Source organism: Ursus arctos, chromosome X, assembly GCF_023065955.2.
Source record: "Ursus arctos isolate Adak ecotype North America chromosome X, UrsArc2.0, whole genome shotgun sequence".
Lineage (NCBI taxonomy): Eukaryota > Metazoa > Chordata > Mammalia > Carnivora > Ursidae > Ursus > Ursus arctos.
In genome coordinates this window covers 92685694-92703677 of record NC_079873.1, presented here as the reverse complement: position 1 = coordinate 92703677, position 17984 = coordinate 92685694, and the positions used below count along the sequence as shown (strand labels likewise).

The 17984-nt window shown below is 50.3% G+C and overlaps 1 protein-coding gene across 4 annotated transcripts in view; it reads right to left on the bottom strand.

The window, feature by feature from the left end:
• DOCK11 (dedicator of cytokinesis 11) overlaps window positions 1-16863 on the bottom strand; it is a 189510-nt gene extending 172647 nt beyond the window's left edge. For all 4 annotated transcript variants that reach the window (XM_026478872.4, XM_057313809.1, XM_026478874.4 and 1 more), the window contains exon 1: window positions 16618-16863. In XM_026478872.4, coding sequence (XP_026334657.2) covers window positions 16618-16719 — 102 coding nt within the window. In that variant the 5' untranslated portion in view covers window positions 16720-16863. The remainder of the gene's footprint in view (window positions 1-16617) is intronic.
• Between the last annotated feature and the right edge of the window lie 1121 nt (window positions 16864-17984).

The following is a 17984-nucleotide window of genomic DNA, read 5'->3' as shown; positions in this document are numbered from 1 at the left end:
CCTTATAGGAAAGAGGCAGAGGGAGATCTGACACAAGGGAAGAGAAGGCATGTGCTCACAGAGGCAGAGCCTGGAGTGATGGAGCCACGAGCCAAGGAACACTGACAGCCCCCAGAGCTGGGAGAGGCAAGGCACGGATCCTTCCCTAAATTCTCCGGGTGGATGGGCGGCCCAGGGATACCGATTTCGGGCTTCTGACCTTCAGAATTACAAGAAAATAAACGTGTTGTTTGAAGCCACCCCGTTTGTGGTAACTTGTTACAGCAGCCCCCCAGAAATCAATACAACTAGAAGCAGGGGATAAGCCTGCAGAAGGAGCAATGTGCTCCAAATGCGGGGTGGGGTGGGGGAGATGGCCATTTGACCTAAACCCTGTAGGACAGATCTGATTCCCTGGAGCAGGGAAGGGGCTGGAAGGGCATTCCAGGAAGAGGAATCAGCATGTGCAAAGGCACTGGAGGGGAAAGAGGGGGCACGTGTGCTTGGGGAGCCACAGTGGCCCAGTGTGGCCAATGTCCAGAACGTGGGAAGGGATGGGGCGGGAGAAGAGAATTGAAGGGTGGGCCAGGCCTTACTGGTGGACAGGAAGGGGCGTGAAGGCCCCACCAAGAAATCCGGGTGCTTGCTTAGAGCAATGCCGAGCCAATGCAGGTAGAGGTAGTATTTTTCTGGGTTTGAGGATTCTGTTCTTTCCCCTCATTCTCCTGAGAAGCAGCAGCATGGCAGTGGCTTTCTAGCTATTTCAAGACAAGAACTGTGTTGAACATGGGGACGAAATCCTGCTTACATGGTTCCTCCAGGGAGGGAGCAAGAAACATGATGATGGGATGGACTTCCTCAGTTCCATCTGGTGTCAACAGGGAGGATGCTCCTGCCCTCCCCGGGAAACCCACTCCGAAATGTACCAAATAATGGCCCCAACAGAGCAAAATCCTCCGCTAAAGTAAGCCACGGGAACTTCATCATGCTTCACTTTTGAAAGGTCTACTAAGCCAAAGGCCACTCTTTCCCAACTAAACCCAGCAGAAAAAAACAAAGTGACGTAAACTGGGCTCTGTATCTGTAATTATATCATTTCTTTCTTTTTTTTAAATTATCTCATTTCCTAAACTCTTCATTCTTATTCCATAATTCTGCAGCTAGAACCTCCACTTCTTTTAGTTGGAACTGAGTCCAAAGCCAGGCCAGTTTAGGGGACAACCTTGCCAGATGTGTAGCTCCACGACATTTCCTTGGCATCCAGGCCACTGGATTTCCAGAAAAGGCACCCGGCCATCACTAGCTCAGGCTTCTGGAATTTTCCATCCTTGGCTAAAGAAAAGGTTAAAAAAAATAAACATGGCTCTGTCCCCTGGAGAACACTTTGTGGCCAAACGCTGAGGAGAGGGGGAAGGAAGAGGTGAGAAAAAGAGGAGAAAGGGAGAGTGGGAGCGTGCCCACCTCAGAAGGAAGCTCCCCAGAGCATGGCGGAAGGGAGCAGCGAAAGGCTGGCTATGGGAGACCTCTGGCACTGGGGCTGGACCAGGGAGCCAGATACACAGATTTTCCCAGAAGGTGGCAGTGCAGAGAGGTGAAGGCCACCACCAGCAGCACTTGAGGAAAATCACGAGGAGGGGAGAACAGTTAGAGGGTAGCAGAAGGTGGGAAGGGGCAGAAAGCAATGTGGAAGGGAGAGGACTTAGTCGAGTAAGAGAAAGTCAGGCCCAGAGGGGGCCAGTCTCAGAGAAAATCTCAAGGGCTAGGAGGGGCAACCGCCATTGCTACCATTCCCATCTAGGAGGGTTTGCTGCCTTGAGAAACGTGGGTCTGGCCCAGGGGTGGGCTGTCACTGCTTTTCCACCTGAGGACGGAGGAAGTGAGGGCAGGCTCACCAGGCCCTCCCCCCTTGGCTCCCAAAAGAAAGCTGGCCTCCACACGTCTCTGGCGGTCACAAGTCTCCGACTTCCATCTACACCTGCACCCCAGTATCCAATCCACCACATTCCTTCACTCACTCGTGGGGGTCCTGAATGATGCCAGTTGACAGTATACACGGCCTCTATCCCCTGAAAGAAAGTCTACTCACCCCTGTGGGCCCCGAGAAAACCGTTCCATTTACCTAGTACAATTTCTAAAGGGTTTGAGGCTCTTCCTATCTGAATCTAAAAATAGACTGCTATGCTCATTAAATATAGTTCATATTTTAATCTCTGGTCTCCTGGTCTATTACAATGAAAAAAACAAAACAAAACAAAAAAACACAACCCTCCCTTCAGTCTGAACTTTTTTGTATCCTTTAGTTTCCTCGGATTAAGTCCCATGCCCCCTCCACCTTGCTCTCCGTAGATTTAATCCTTCAACAAGAAATCAGTGGAAATAGATTCTCTGCTTCGGTTCAAGCAACCATTCTAAAAGCATTTCCCTTGAGATTTTGGCACGCACTGAAGGAAAGTATCTATCTTTTCTCTCAGCTAAGGCAGTCACCGTCCACAGCTCAGCACAGCCCCCACCCCCAGCTCCCTCTCCAACAGCACACTTGGTTTCTAGTTCCTTCTGGTATATACCACAGTCCCACACGTTCCAGAGTTCTAAGGCATCGACTCTGTCGCGAAGCTCATTGATCGAATGCACACTACCCATAAGCCACGAAGTTCAGAGGAGGGCCAGTAAAAAAGGAAAAAGCCCTGAAACAGAAAGCAGTAAATCAGGAAAACAATACGAAATAAAACAGAATAAAATAAAATAAGCCAGGCTGAAGGGAAAGAGCCTATCATTTGGAGGAAACACTGATTTCTACAGAAGACTTAAACAGGACTCCAGTTAACAAGTCTTCCATCTTTTATAGATTAGCATAGATTGGTAGTACACGCATACATTAGAAACCATTTTTAAGCTAATTCCACTGAGAACATCTGAATGTTTTCAGTGAGATGGCTGATAAGGAGAATTGGAACTGTTTTCCTACGGAGGGGGGAAGAAAGGAAAAACGTAGCTGGAGAAAGTAAAGATGGTTAGTGCAGCTTTTGTCCCTGTAGATTTTGTAAACAAAATCGGGGGGGGGGGGTCCCCCAACCTTTTACACAATTTTCAGTGTACTACAGCCAGGTTAGCCGAAGGGCCTGAGAAATTCTAGGCCGGGCCTCAGAGAAATATAGTCATGGCCGATTAGAATCGATGTAAAAATAGAAAATGCAATCCACATCTATGATAGAGCTTCCTTCACAGCAGTAAAGCTCTCTGCCTCCAGCTCATCAGGGATATTACCCTTGCCAGGGTGAGGAGGGCCGGTGCCCATGTGATCAGCCAGTGAGTGAGTTGTTGTGGTGTGTCTCTAAGATGGCAGCGACCGGATTGGGCGAAGAGAGGAAGTTTCAATTTCTCTCTCAGTTGAAATCATCATGAAACCAGGAGATCAGAGAGATTTTCCAGTCCCTCTAGCTGGTTCTCCAATCACGTGTTTTAGAAACCCATTTCTGGAAAAGGGTCCTGCAGTTACCTTGGAAATACAGGCAGGCCATGCCTGGTCTATCTTGACCTTCCAGATGAGTGAAGTGTCTCTCACATAGCACACGTGAGAGGTGTCTTGGGGCTAGTCAACCGAAGAGTTATTCTCTGTGATGTGAAACCATCTCTTTCTCTTTTAAACACACACACACTGGCGCACGTGTGAGCACGTACACACACACACACACACACACACACACACACACACACACACACACCTCACTACTCTTTTCTCTAGCTGGGGGTGGAAAATTCCATAGGCCGAAGCTGGCTAAGTGCCTGCTAAGTGTCTGGCCAGCTTGTATCCTGAAACACCTCAAGTCTGAGAGCAGTGCCCACTTACAAGAACTCCAGACTGAGGGAGTTTTGTGTGGGAAAAATTTTTTTAATTATGAAGAATTCAAGAAAATATCCAAATTGAAATTGCAGACTGCAGACCTGTATGGCTTTCTTTCAGCCAAAATTCTCAAAAGGGATTGTGCTTCCTCATTTGAAATCTGTGAAGACTTCCGTACCTGGCTAGCAGTTTACCAGTCCATCGGATCCCTGGTCCTCCTCCGCCATGTCAAGTATCCGTGTGGAGAACCCAACCCCGGGATCTCACCATTCCTCAACCTCCAGCAATGCCTGTGTGGTAGGAAGAATGGTTTCCCACAGAGGTCTGACATCTTAATCCCTGGAACCCGTGTCTATGTTACTTTACATGGCAAAGGGGACTCTGCAGATGTGATTAAGGATTTTGAGTTGGGGAAATTATCTGGGCTTCTCCAGGAGGGATCAATGTAATCATAAGGGCACTTCTAAGTGAAGGAGGGAGGCAGAAGAGTAGGAATCAGAGAAAGGGATGTGATGACAGGAGCAGTGTCAGAGTGACATGACCTAAAAAAGACTTGACCAGCCATTTTTGGCTGGAAGATGGAGGAAGGGGCCGTGAGCCAAAGAATGCAGGCAGCCTCTAGAAGCTGGAAAAGGCAAGGTAATGGATTCTTCCCTAGAGCCTCTGGAGGAAGTGACGTCCTGCTGACTGACTCCTTGGCGTTAGCCTAGTGAAACCCATTTTGGACTTCTGACCTCCAAACTGTGAGAATAAATTCATGTTTTGAGACACTAAATTTGTGGCAGTTTGTCACAGCAGTCATAGCAAATGAAAAAGGCCACGTGTCTAGTCCAACCCTCAGGAGGGCCACTGGCTGGGCCTCCTCATCGTGGGCACTTGGCCTCCCCTGAATTCTCTACGCAGACGCTCACCCCTTCAGCCCACTAATCCCACTGTGCTGAGCTCAAGCTGGGGTTGTGTTTTTAAAAGATTTTATTTATGAGAGAGAGAGAGAGAGCACGAGCAGGGGGAGGGGCAGAGGGAGAAGCAGATGTTCCACTGAGCAGGGAGCCCAACGTGGCGCTTGATCCCAGGACCCCGGGATCATGACCTGAGCTGAAGGTAGATGCTTAACCGACTGAGCCACCCAGGTGCCCCAAGCTCAAACTGTTTTATGGTCCCAGTGAGGGTAGGGCAGCCCTCCTCAGGACGAGCAAGAAGAACAGAACTTAACTTCTAGAGGAACTATGCAATTGCCTGGAAAGCCAAGGCAGGGGGGTTAGATACAGGGGATGGGGTAAGACAAGGACACCATGACTGGGACAGTGACATAAGGGGACAAGGAAGAAAATAAAACCTAGTGAGCAGAAATGAATTTTAAATACAGGGCAGATCCAGCGGCCTATAGGACTTTGAGGCCCAGGACCTGAGCTTTGGATTCAGAGCCTCTGATGTCACCTGCTTCGGCCCAGGCTAGCCTCTGAGCCCGGGAAGGTGCTGAGCCAGCAGTGAACATCAGAGTACCTCCAGAGACAGGGGGGAAGGAGGGAAGGAGGGAGGGAGGGAGGGAGGGAGGGAGGCAGGGAGAGAGAGCCGGTCTTCCATCGCAGAACTGAAGTGAGGAGCCTTACAGACTCCTCTTCTGGCTCTGCCGGTGAGCATTCTGCCCGAATGCTCCTTTGCAAGGGGCGGACAGGAGCACAATTCCTCCACAGACAGTCATGGCGGCCCCCCAGTAGTGGAGAAGCACCTCTCCCCTGGGGTCGGGTTAGCCAGAAGAACCTTCTTGGCTCTACAAGCGACAGAGCACGATGGAAACCCTCTGCTGGAGAGAGGGAGAGCTACTGGCCCCTAGGAGCTTTTAAATAATGATGTCGTTCAAGTTTTTGCAACAGCTGATTCAGTGGCCTCCTGGATGGAAGTTATTTCTTGGTGGGAAGTTAGGCACCTCACAGATGGTATTCCCTCCTTCGGGTGTCTAGGAAACCATTTACTGCGGTGAAGCATGAGGAACTTGGTACCCTAGCAAAATAAACTGGTTATGCCCACAGGACTCTTCTTCGCACACCGTGAGTACCGACAGCGGGTCTTGCGAGGCGCAAAGATGGCGGTTTCTCAAGTGGGAAAACTAAGCTACTAACATCAAAGGCCTGGAGAGACATATAGGGGTTGTTCTGGGGGCAGCACTAACCCACACCAAAAAAAAAAATCATAAAAACAGTTCCATGAATATGATCCCAGGTACCTCTGCAGAGCCAGTGTTCTGGAGATTTTCTTTTCCATATAGTTATTCAAATTGCCAAGAAAGGAAGAACGGCCAATTGCAAACAGTTCTCAAAATCCTCAGGCTTACTTGGGCAAGGAAAAATCTATACGGATTCTGCCCACATTTCTCAGTAACAAGCCCATCCCTCTTTTATTGTTTTTTTGTTTTTGATTTTTTTGTTTTTGTCCTCACCTCCTACTTTCCCACTTCCGAGACCTAAGCTCGCCCAGAAATAAACACGGTTTCCCAAGGAGGAGGAGACCATCACCAAAACCACACGAAAAGAGCTTCCTCCGCCTGATTTCTTGGGGAGTCTAGGCCGGAAGCTAGGACGCAAGACGCCTGGAGCTCATTACCTGTTCTGCGATTTGGTAAAGACAGACAGCCTACAGCCTGCGTCTCTCCTTCCCCGTTTCCACACAACAGGGGTGGGAACAACGTGGTGCGTGTTCAGTAGTGACCTGTGCCAACATGCCAGGTCATAGGTCGAACAACATTTTTAACCCTTCGTAAGCCTGGGGCTATAAAAATACGAGGTCTCGTCGTCTAAAAAACATTGCCACCAAACGCATTCCCCAGCCTCGTGACACGCTTCCCCGAAACACTTCACATAAAGATGTTCTGTCTTGGAGGCTTGGAAGAACACTTGACTTCTTAGTTAAGTCTCACCCGGTAAAACGGTCCAGTCATAAGGGAAAGCAACATGATGGGAAAGCGGCTTCTTCAGTATCAGAATAGCCTCGAACATTTCTCAGCAGCTTGAAACATATACGATCCAACCTAAGCTGTCAAGAACTACAAAAATACAACTTCCTGGGAATGCGAAACTCAATGGGCAACGAAAATAAGGTGGAGAACAACTGCAGGAAGTCATTAATAGCAAATTCAGGCCTGATTGTGCGAGGTCGTGTGTGGACAATGCCATATTTTCCATCGTTTCGACTACGCTGGAAACCTGTATGCACTCTTCCTAATAGAACTTATCCTGCTACCACAAAACCGGAATAGCTGACTATAAAGCACACTCACTTCTTGGGAGACATTGAGGCTTGAAGAGTTTTCCACTAAAATACATGTTTCCAAAACAGATCTTTAAAAAGGCACTTGAATTTGAATTTCAATATTCACTTTTAAAAAAAGGAGAAGATTAATGAGTGAAAGGGATGTCGAGAAAGTTTTGAGAGGGAAAGGAAAGAGCACTGGAGTTCTATTTTTCCATACAGAGCTCAGTTCTCCTCTAACTCCTCCTTTTGCGTGAACAGCTCTGAACAGACCGTCGTAAAGGTCAGAGCTTTTGCCAAAGGCCTCGCACACGAGTTCCCCAGACCAGAGGGCCTCCTCCACAGGCACGGCCCGGGTGTTCCTCCCTCCTAGAGGACCAGCCTTCCCACTCACTCATCCATCAGACTAGGTTGAAGGCAAGAATTGCCAGAGATCCAGAGCCCAAGCTCGCACCTGCCAGTGTATTCTTCTAGGAAGGGTAGGAGTCTTGGCTGCCCATGTAGCTCCCATTTTGGGGCGTGATTTGGAGCAAGGAGCTAAAAGGCCAGGGGAAGTGCTTCCCTTCTGCCAGTTGACTTGTGTCTGGTGACCTGTGATACATACCCAAAAGACTTCTTGCCCACCAGAAAGCCTGGGAATATTCAAGAGAGCCAACACTTGGCAGAGCCACGTGTCAAGGCCCATGTTAAGTGCTTCACAAGCCACGACTCCTTTAAGCCTCTCCGCAAGCCCACAGGAGGGGTTATCAAGACACAAGAAGGTTAAATAACTGACCCAAGGTCAACCAGTAAGCGGCGAGCTGAACTCTGAACCTGGGCCGTGTCCTTCCAGATCCCACTCTGTCATCACGCTGCTCTCACAGGCCCGAGCTTCCAGGCTAGGGAGCTCGAGGAGACTTGCCCCAGTGACTGCTCTGAGCCTCTGGCGTGAGGCCCTGCAAGAATCAAAAAGGCATCTGGCTCTAGGTGGCTATGAGGCAACAGGCCAATGTGACCCACGAGCCCCCCGCACTCCTGACAAAAGCTAAAGGAAACCAAGGGGTCGAAATCCCGAAGAGATGTGGATCATAAAATTATTGTTGGGTTCACAGAAAAGGGAAAACAGCTTGCACTCCTTCTCCCTCCCGTGGTTTCTGGCCTTCCTTTCTGTGTTAAAAACAACAACAACGACAACAAGAATTCTTCAACATGCCTCACTAATGATTCTGTAAAGGAACACCCAGGCAGGTAAATGACTCCTTTGAATGGAATTCCCACGAACAAGCAAGGGGGGGAGGTTTCCTCTGAGGTGGAGTACTAAGGATTTGGGAGGGTAGCAAGCCCTTCTTCCAGTCCACGGAGGTCAAGTAAAGGAATGCCAAGGTGGGTTACACATGTACACTATAGACGAATCTGAGTGTTAGACGTCACCATTTACTTTCCCCGAGCTCACTGAAAAAAAAAAAAAAGGCCTCTGTAGTCAAATAAATGTGGGAAATGCCATAGAACAGTGTGCGTTAGCAAAAGCCTAGTTAACACTGTTGAACCCGTAAAGGACCGACCTCTTGAAAAACGTTAAGGATCACAAAAAAAAAGAAGAAGAAGAAGAAGAAGAAGAAGAAGAAGAAGAAGAAGATGATGATGATGGTGGGGCGGGCAAGGCAGAGAGGGTGTCACTAACTGAACACACAGAAGGCAGACTCGCTAGCCTCCCGCCAACTGCTGTCTTCTCCTCTTGGGTTATTTGCATACATCTAATCTCCCTTCCGGACCTGTGAGTCCCTTCAGGGCAGGAAACTTCCTATGCAGCCCCTCTTTTCTGCAGCTCAAACCCTGGGAGGAGGAGCTGCCCAGGGGGTGACCTAACTTCCCATCTCTGTTCTAACTGGAAGTCTGGGGCTGGCCTCCAGACCATTCCTCCACGCCCTGCCTCCCACTTCCCTAATCACCCCCAAAGGTGCAAACCTCTTTAATCAGCTAATCTTGCCTACAATCTCATCTCAGCCCTCCCCCCTCCTTCCTCCCCTTCCTGATCCCATTTGGAACACTTCTCTGCCCTCAAGAACCCTAGTCTTGGGGCGCCTGGCTGGCTCAGTTGATAGAGCATGTGACTCTTGATGTCCGGATTGTGAGTTCAAGCCCCACGTTGGGCTTAGAGTTTACTTAAAAATAAGTATTAAAAAAAAAAAAAAGGAACCCTAGCCTCTAGCCTCTTGCCAGAACACAACACTACATGCTCAGCCATTCCCTAGAATGTTCTCGCCACATTAAGCCTGACTTAACTGAAACTTGGTTTTGTCCTGACAACCCTCTCGGGATGAGGCTGCTCATTTTCTTTTCCTTTCCCCTATCACCAAACTCGTTTTGCCTCTGAAACCTCAGCGCCATCTTGACTCCACCTCCTCACCTCTTTTCCTCCCCCTTCTTCCTGCCCCCTTCTCCTCCCCCTTCAAGAATCCCCAAATCCTGCTGATTCTATCATAGAAACACTTCTTACATCCTCCCCCTTATCTCTATTCTTACTGCCTCAGGTAAGCCTTTTTTATCTCTGTCTCCGGAACTATGTAACTATATTTTAACTAGTGACCTGGCCTCCAGTCACCCAACACCTTGTCCATCCTACATACTGCTGCCAGTGTATTTTCTGCTGAGTGCCCGCTGCATTCCAGGCACTGTGAGAGACACTGGGCATAGAGATGAATGCACTGCCCCTGACTTCTTGCTAATATCTAGAAAGGGCAAGAAACATTGCCCCCTCCCCCATCTGTGATTGACCCTTCTAGAACACCTTTGTTTCACCAGCTCTCTCTCTCTTTTTTAAAACCTTTATGAATTACTTATACATCAGACAATTTCCATACACTACATCCTTTAATCTTAAGAACGGCACACAAGGTAGGTACTATTTATTCCCATTTCACAGATGAGGAAAATAAGATCTGGTTACTTGCTTCGGTTCGCAAGGCAAGCAGGTGACCGAGGCCAGGTTCAAGCCCAGGTCTGACTCTCGAGACTGGGCTCTTGCCTCCCACATTTTAAGTAGGACACTGAAATTTTGGAAAAGAGCCCAAACAGGATGACCATGATGGTGAAGAATTTTGAAACCAAGTCATGTGAGAAATAGAGGAAAGAAATGAAGTCTCTTTGGCTTTTGTGAAAAATGACACGGTGTTGGGGCGCCTGGATGGCTCAGTCGGTTAAGTGTCCGACGCTTGATCTCGGCCCAGGTCCTGATCTCAGGGTCGTGGGATCGAGCCCATGTTGGGCTCATGCTGGGCATGGAACCTGCTTGAGATGCTCTCTCTCCCTCTCCGTCTGCCCCTCCCCCCCTCTAAAAAAAATGACATGGTGCATGTCTCCAAATATTTGAAGGGTTGTCATGTGAAAGAGGAAGCAAACATATTCTGTGTGGCTCCGAACAGCAGAGCTAGGCCTGGCGGTGGCAGAACTTAACACAGTAAATTTCAGCTCAAGAGCCTTTTCTAGCATACCCCTCCTAACAGGCAGGGCGTGTTTAAGGAGAAGCTAAATCATCATTTGTCAGGGGTATATGTAGGGGGCATGCCTGCCTGGAGAGGGCCAGTGGTCTAGATCAGCGTTTCTGGGCACCTCAGAATCACCTTGGGTAGTTTGTAAAAATACGGATGCCTGGCCCCACCCCAGACTTATCGAAACAGAGTCTTGGGGTTGAGACCGTTATTGCAAGAATTACAAACCAGGAAATAGGTCTGTAAGAAGGTTCGCTCAAATCCCCCAAAGAAGAAATACAAATGGCTAAATCAACAATATGAGAAACTGTTCAAGAGAAACCGAAGAAATGCCAATTCGAACAGCGTGGTACTACCTACCACCTATCAGACTGCAAAGACTACAAAATATTAATAACCAGTGCTGGCATGAGCGAGGGGGCTGAACATGTGTGGATTCTGATGAAATAGTATATGCCAGCAACTTTCTGCACAGCAGTTGGACAGTATGTTCCAGGGGACTTTTTTTTTTCTTTTAATTAATTCATTTATTTATTTTTAAATTCCAGTATAATTAACATACAGCATTATATTTCAGATACACAATACAGTGGTTCAACAATTCTATACATTACTCAGTGCTCATCACAATAAGTACACTCAGGATCCCCTTCACTGATTTCACCCCTCCCCACCCCCGCCTCCCCTCTGGTAACCACCAGTTCGCTCTCAGTGGGCTTTTTAATACTACAAATGTGTCTAATGTTGGAGCAAGCAACTCCATTGCTGGAAATTCCCCCTAAAGGGACAATCTAGCAAGTTCGGAAACGCCTGCTCCAAGATGTTCATCCGTTAATGTTTACACCAGTGCTGTCCAAGAGAACTTTCGGCAATGACGGGAATGTTCTCTGGCAGCGCTGTCCTATGTGGTAGCCACAAAGCCACATGTAACTACTACGCATTTGAACTGTGGCAGGTGCAAAGGAGCCAATTTTTAAAGTTAATGTAAACGTAAATGGGCACAGGTGTCTAGCAGCTACTGTACTGCACGACTCCCGTCTCTAACACCACAAAACTAGAAACTATCCAATTATCACACAATAAAGTATGACGACCTACCGTACACCCGTAGGGGAATTTTGGGCCATCATTAAACACGATTATGTAGATTTATATTGACGGAAGAGAAGAAACAAATGTCCATAAGATATTAATAAGCAAAAAAATTATTTTAAAGTTTGCGTGGTATTTTCCGTCTGCTTTCCTAGATATGTACACACATAGAGATGAAAGAGTCTTCACCTACACGCATTAGAATTTTAACAGTCTCTCTGCGCAAATGAGATGATTATTCTCGTCTGGTTTTCTAACTTTTCTACAACAAGGATGAATTTACTATGTAACAAAGGAATAAACGTTTAAAAAAGGCTTACCACTGATTAGACTAGAAAAAGGATTCAATCCAGGGATCTCCTGCACATGTTTGTCTTGGAAAACAAATTCTGCTATTTGGTGCTTCAAAGAGGGTTCCCAACGAACTCTGCACTGGGCTTTTGGACAGATCCTTCAGGGGTAGCTTGCCCCGGGGCCCCCAACCTGGAGAAGCCCAGGGGAGCAGGGAGCCTACCTCCTGTTTAGGTGCCAACACTTGGGGTAACTGTCCCCCAGCTCAGTTCAGCCCGAGCCTAGCTAGGTCTGAGCGCTGGAAACCCTTGGTCAAGAAGCCCAAGGCAACCGGCTTTATTCCACAGTGTTGTTTGGTCCTATATTAAGGTACTTTCCACAAATTCCCCCTGGGAAGAGGGGGCAGGACAGCATATTGGTTTTCAGGCCTTTCCTGAATGCGAACCCAACAAGCATTCCAAGCAAAGGTAGTTGTGTGCGGTGGGTTGGGGCAGTCAACAGCTGCGGCCACGCTTCAGCCATTCTTGGCTTTGGGGGAGTTTTTCTCTGTACCGGAGTTATTAGATGACATCCAGCCTGTGCCAGCCAGGGAAATACCCTGCCTCAAGGGGCTAAAGCCCGGACTATCTAGCAACTCTTTCCAGATCCTTCCGCGCACAAGCAATTGAGGGTAAGTTCTGTAGCAGCAGGTGAACAGTATTTAAACACCTACCAGGGACCTTCCCAGGCTGACACAATGACTCCCTGAAGGGCAGCTACAACACTAGAGGTTTACCCAAATGACTGTGTCTCCCCCACCCCGGCACAAATAGCTATAGCCTGAATTGCAACAAAAACACCGTTAAAACTCTGCATTTTCAATGTGTGTATATGTAAACACTTCTCTCTTAATCACATACACTCTCAGGTTATAATATTCCTCCCCAAACCCCTCCTGGGAAATCCCTGCCAATGGTTAATTCTATAATTATCCCTTTCCCTCGGTTAAAACTGACCTTCATATAAATGTCAAACTTAAAGAAAAATGCAGCCACCAATCTCTTTCCCTGCCTGCTTCATTATTTAGTGAATAGAGTGGTGGAAGTACTAATAAGTGAATGAAAGTGTGACTACATGCTTTATACAGCCCAGGCCCTCTGAGTTTTTCAAACAGCGAGCAAAACTGAATGATCTTAGCACCGTGCCAACAAGGGTATAATTGGAAAAAATAATAATAAAATTAAAAATTAAAAAAATCCAAAAAAACAAGACAAAACCCCATCTAAACAGGAGCTACTGTGTATTTGCTGTATATTTGTTCAGTCTGGAGGGTTTTCCAAATTCTAGCTAGAGAGACACCGGAGGAAAGCGTGACCTGCTGTGGGAATGGCTCCCTCGTGAGATCCTACGAATACAGGCAGAACTCTTTTTATCACACTTCGCTTTATTGTGCTTTGCTGCTAATTGCGTGTTTTACAAATTGAAGATTTGTTGCAAACTGCATCGGGCAAGTCTCTCTCGGCACCGTCTTTCCAAAAACATCTGCTCCCTTCATATCTGTGTCATTTTGGTTACTCCTTGCAATAGTTCAGATCTTTTCATTGTTACTGCCTTTGCTTCGGTGATCTGTGATCGGTGATGACGACCCACTGAAAGCTCAGATGATGGGTCGCACTTTTTTAGCACCGAGGTATTTTTTTCATGACGGCATCTACGTTGTTTATGAGACGCGATGCTATTGCACATTCAACAAGACTCCAGGAGAGTGTGAACGTAACTTTTCTATGCACTGGGAAACCAAAAATTGCATTTGCCTCGCTTTATGACGGTGGTCACTCGCCTGTGCTGGTCTGGAACCGAACCCACGGCACCTCTGAGGCACTCCTGTGTGTGACTCCATATTGAAGCCCTAAAGCGAGTGTAAATCCTACTTCAGCTGTCCCTAATAAACACTTCAGGGCTTACATCAGAAAAGAATCCCAAGTTATGGTGGCAGCTGCAACAGGGTCCACTTGCGTTCCAGCCACCCGTGGCTTTACTAACTTCGGTGACTGGCTCTTTGTGTCAGAAAAGCAGGAGCCAAGAAAGAGCCGCTTAGAGGAATGCACCCCATGTAAGGCTGCTTCCTTATTTCTTCATTGACTGAACTGCTTGCACACAGCACTGGCCAAGGTGCTGTGAATAATCTCAGATTGAGCCGTCTGCCTCATGTAGGTGACAAACACATACAAAGACCCAACCCGGGCTGGAACTAATAAAAACAAATGAAGAAAATGGCAACCACATTCACATGTAACCACAGGGCACCTACCATTGCGTCTCGAACATAGTAGAAAGGCTCAATAGCTATTCACTGGTTTGGATTTCTAGAATCTGTCCCTGCCCCCCCCAAACTCCTAAAATCTCAATGTGGATCACATACCAGAGTAGTAAATAAAAATCATTCCTCCACCTTGCCTGGTAAACATCTGTGCCCTCAGTCCCAAGTAAACCAGGCTGGCAGCAGCTCCCAGAAAAATCTGCTCCCACGAACAGTTCTGCCGGCTTTGCCACAGAGCCAACGGTAAGGGGCAGCCGCACCTGTGCTACACAAAATTCTTTTACAAACCTCAAAGCCTGGGGCGCCTGCGTGGCTCAGCCTGTTAGGCGCCTGACTCTTGATTTCTGCTCAGGTGGCGATTTCAGGGTCGTGGGATCGAGCCCTGAGCCCCGCATGGAGCGGCACTCAGTGGGGAACGGAGATTTTCTCACTCCCTCTCCCTCTGCCCCTCCCTGCCATTCTCTCTCTCAAATAAATAGACAAATCTTTTTTAAACAAACCTGAAAAGCCTGGGCAAGAATGCCAATATTAAAGTTTTGCTGCTGAGGGTGGCAGGTCGAATGCTGGTCAAATCCCAGTGGAGGTTTGCCAAGGCCCTCTTCTCTTGAGACCATCTGTCCCCATCACAGGCTCTCTTCGCACCAAGCAGCGGAGGGCCAGCCACCCCTGCTCAAGCAAGGTTTTTTTCTTCCGGAATTTAGGAAAGCGTTTCCCGTGCTAGGCAGATTGATTCACTTGTCAGCAATCACCCAAGAGAGCCCCGGTATAGATGCCCTGCACACGGCTCGCCTTCCTCTCTCAACTGGCTGTGATGACAGTCGAGGTTCCAATCTGACCCTAACAGGACCTCATTCTAAAATCAGTGAGACACACAATAAGCCAAGTCCATTAAAACAACATTAAAGGTCTGGGTTTAGATCTGCTAAACAGCAGGATTAAACTTTCAAGGGTCCAGCCACGATAGAGAGATTTCTTGAAAGTCACTTGGCTTTGCACAGTTGTAGCTATTAGGGATCAGATCTTTATCTCAAAGGTACATATTTTACCTTTGATCCTCCTCCAGAGCTCCCACTAATGTCAACTTTCTCCACTATTGGGCTCAAGCCCCTGGCCTCCCTTTAATGTTGGCTTTATCGCAGATTCTACAAGATCAACAGAAAAATTACAAGGAAAAGCTGTGAAGTTGCCTTCCAATGGTAAGTTGTTCGAACAAAAAGAGCCCACACTTAAATGGTGAGATTTAAACGCAGCAGATGAGACGCCGTAAGGTAGAGGGAAAGGAGACAGGAGAACGAAGAACAACAACAAAAACCCAAAGTAACAAAACAAACACTAATTAACCAGTCTGATGGCTTATTTAGGGTTTGCTCTCTAGTCCAGGAAATTGGCAACGAGCGTCTTGAAAACAGAAGGGACGAGAGCCCGTTAGCACCCGTTCGCTCTCCTCCTGAGCCAGACAATCCGGAGGAGGCTGAGGGTGCGATGGAGAGTTCCCAGGGGATCAACACGCTTTCAAATCCCCATCCCCCAGCCCAGCCGCCTCGGAGGCACCCCAGGCCGTGAGCCGTGGGGCTCTGACCCCCACCCAGGTCCTCCAACCCTGGACTGGCACACACCATCATCCCCCAAACACGGCCCCATCTCCTCGCCTCTGGAGCTCTCCCGGGTCCCAGGGGACACCCTCGCCCTGCGGCGGCCGACCCCGCGCGCACTCGCCCCGGAACCCCGTTGTTTGCAATTCCCTCCCTCCGCGGCAGCAGCAGCACCCCTTCGCCACCCATCACCACCCTCTCCCTAGTAGCGGGAGGAAGTCGCTCTGCTTCCTCTGTTCTCACCGCCCGCCCGAGCTTGGGAGACCGGGGCTTTTTGGGTGGGGTTCTTTTTTTGTGTACACAATGTGTGTGTGTGTGTGTGTGTGTGTGTGCGCGCGCGAGTGTGCGTGTGTGCAAAACGCTCATCGCATCCTTCCGCCGCGGCTGCCTCAGGTGCCCGCGGGAGGGAATCAGGATCTCGTCGCGCCCCGGTCCCCGGCTCTTTGTGCGGGCTCTAGGGCAGCGCGAGGTCCGCTCCCCAGCTCACCCCCCCCCCGCCCCGGGCCCGGGCCCCGGCTCCGAGCGCCCGCCTGCAGCGCAGCCGGCCGAGCCCCCGAACGCCCGTCGGCGTCCCGCCGGGCGCACGCCTCTGCGGCCGCCGCGCTGTCACCGGGCACCTGGGACTCGGACCCCGGCCGGCGGCGGCCGGTGCGCAAACTTACTGAAGCGGAGAAAGAGAGCGCGGGGCGCCGCAGGCGGCCGCCGCCGGCGCCGTTCCAGTCCCCGTCCCCGTCCCCGCGCGCGGAAAGCCAGCCCGTCGCTCTCGCCCGGAGCGCGTCGCCCGAGGCGCCCGGTGCCCCGGCCACTCACCAGCACCACGGAGCCCCGCACGGCCTCGGACACGCTCTGCCGGAGCTCCGCCGCCGTGCCGGGCTTGCTGAGCCGCTTGGTGAATTTGCGCACTTCGGCCATGGCAGCGACGGGCAGGTCGCGGCGGGCGCACTCACTGCCCCGGGCCGGGGCGGCCACGGCCGCGGCTGCTCCCTCTGTTTACCCGCCGGCCGACCGGCCACATCGCAGCTCGGCGGCGGCGCGGCTCCCGCGGCTCCTCCCTCCCGGCCGCGGCTCCTCCCTCGTTCCCTCCTTCCCTCCGCGGCTCGCTCGCGCGCTCCCCGTCCTGCCCCACGGCTGGGCCGCTCCCTCCCCTGGAGAGCCCGGGCTCGGCTCGCGATGGGCCCCAGGAGGAGGGTGTGTCCGGCGAGGAAGGGTGTGTGCCGGGGGAGGAGAGCTGGAGGGGGGGGCGAGGGTCACGAGGGAAGAGGGGGGAAGTGGCAACCGCTCGGGCTCCGCCCGCAGCTGATGTTGCTGGTGCAGCCGCATCCGGGAGGGGAGATCAGGCTGCTTCGGGGAGATTGGGCTGCTTCATTTTTCGTGTGTGTGTGTGTGTGTATGGGGGTGGTGTAACGAAATAGCTCCAAGTGTGGGGCGTGTTCTACCCCAGTGCCCCTTTCCCTCCCCAGCGGCTGCAGTGCCTGCAGGAGAGCCGGGGGACTCTCGCGTCGCCCCACCCCGCAAACCCCCGGGGCCGAGGCGGCGCGGGACTGGGAAAGAACGTGGAGCGGCCGCCCATTGTGTGCTCCGCCGGGGAGGGGTCGCGCCGAGGTCGGTGGAGTGCGGGTTTGTGGCCGGAGCGGCTCGCCGGGGTCCTCCCCCGCCCACGCCACTTTCTAACCCGGAGGGGGGGGGCGTTCCTGCGCCGGGGGCCAAGCCGGGGAGGGAGCAGGCTGGGGGAGTGGAAACTTGCTGCGGCTGAACCCACTCCCCCAGCCCGCCCCACCCCCACGAGGGCGGGGGAGCCTGTGGCAGGTTGTCTAGTTTAGCAGCGGCTGTGCGCTGGGGGTGGGGTGGGGTTGGTATAGGGAAGGCCGTTGCCAGGAGTCTGGGGGACCTGCCGGTCTTCTAGAAGCTTTCACATGTGCCCAGCTATCACCTCTCCATCTCCTACTCCTTTCCTTATTCTCTTCACCTTCCGAGAAATTATTCTCCAAGAATGAAAGAACATCTTCTAACTAGATGTAAAACAAACATGCTTAAGACAGAAATTAAGGATGAGAATCTTGAAGTACTGGGGACCCTGAAAAAAAGCTCCCTAAGTGTAAAGTGAGAAGCCCCGCTGACCTTGGCAATTTTCTGTCTGGTTACTTCATTTGTTGAGAGTTTGAAAATGACTAACAATT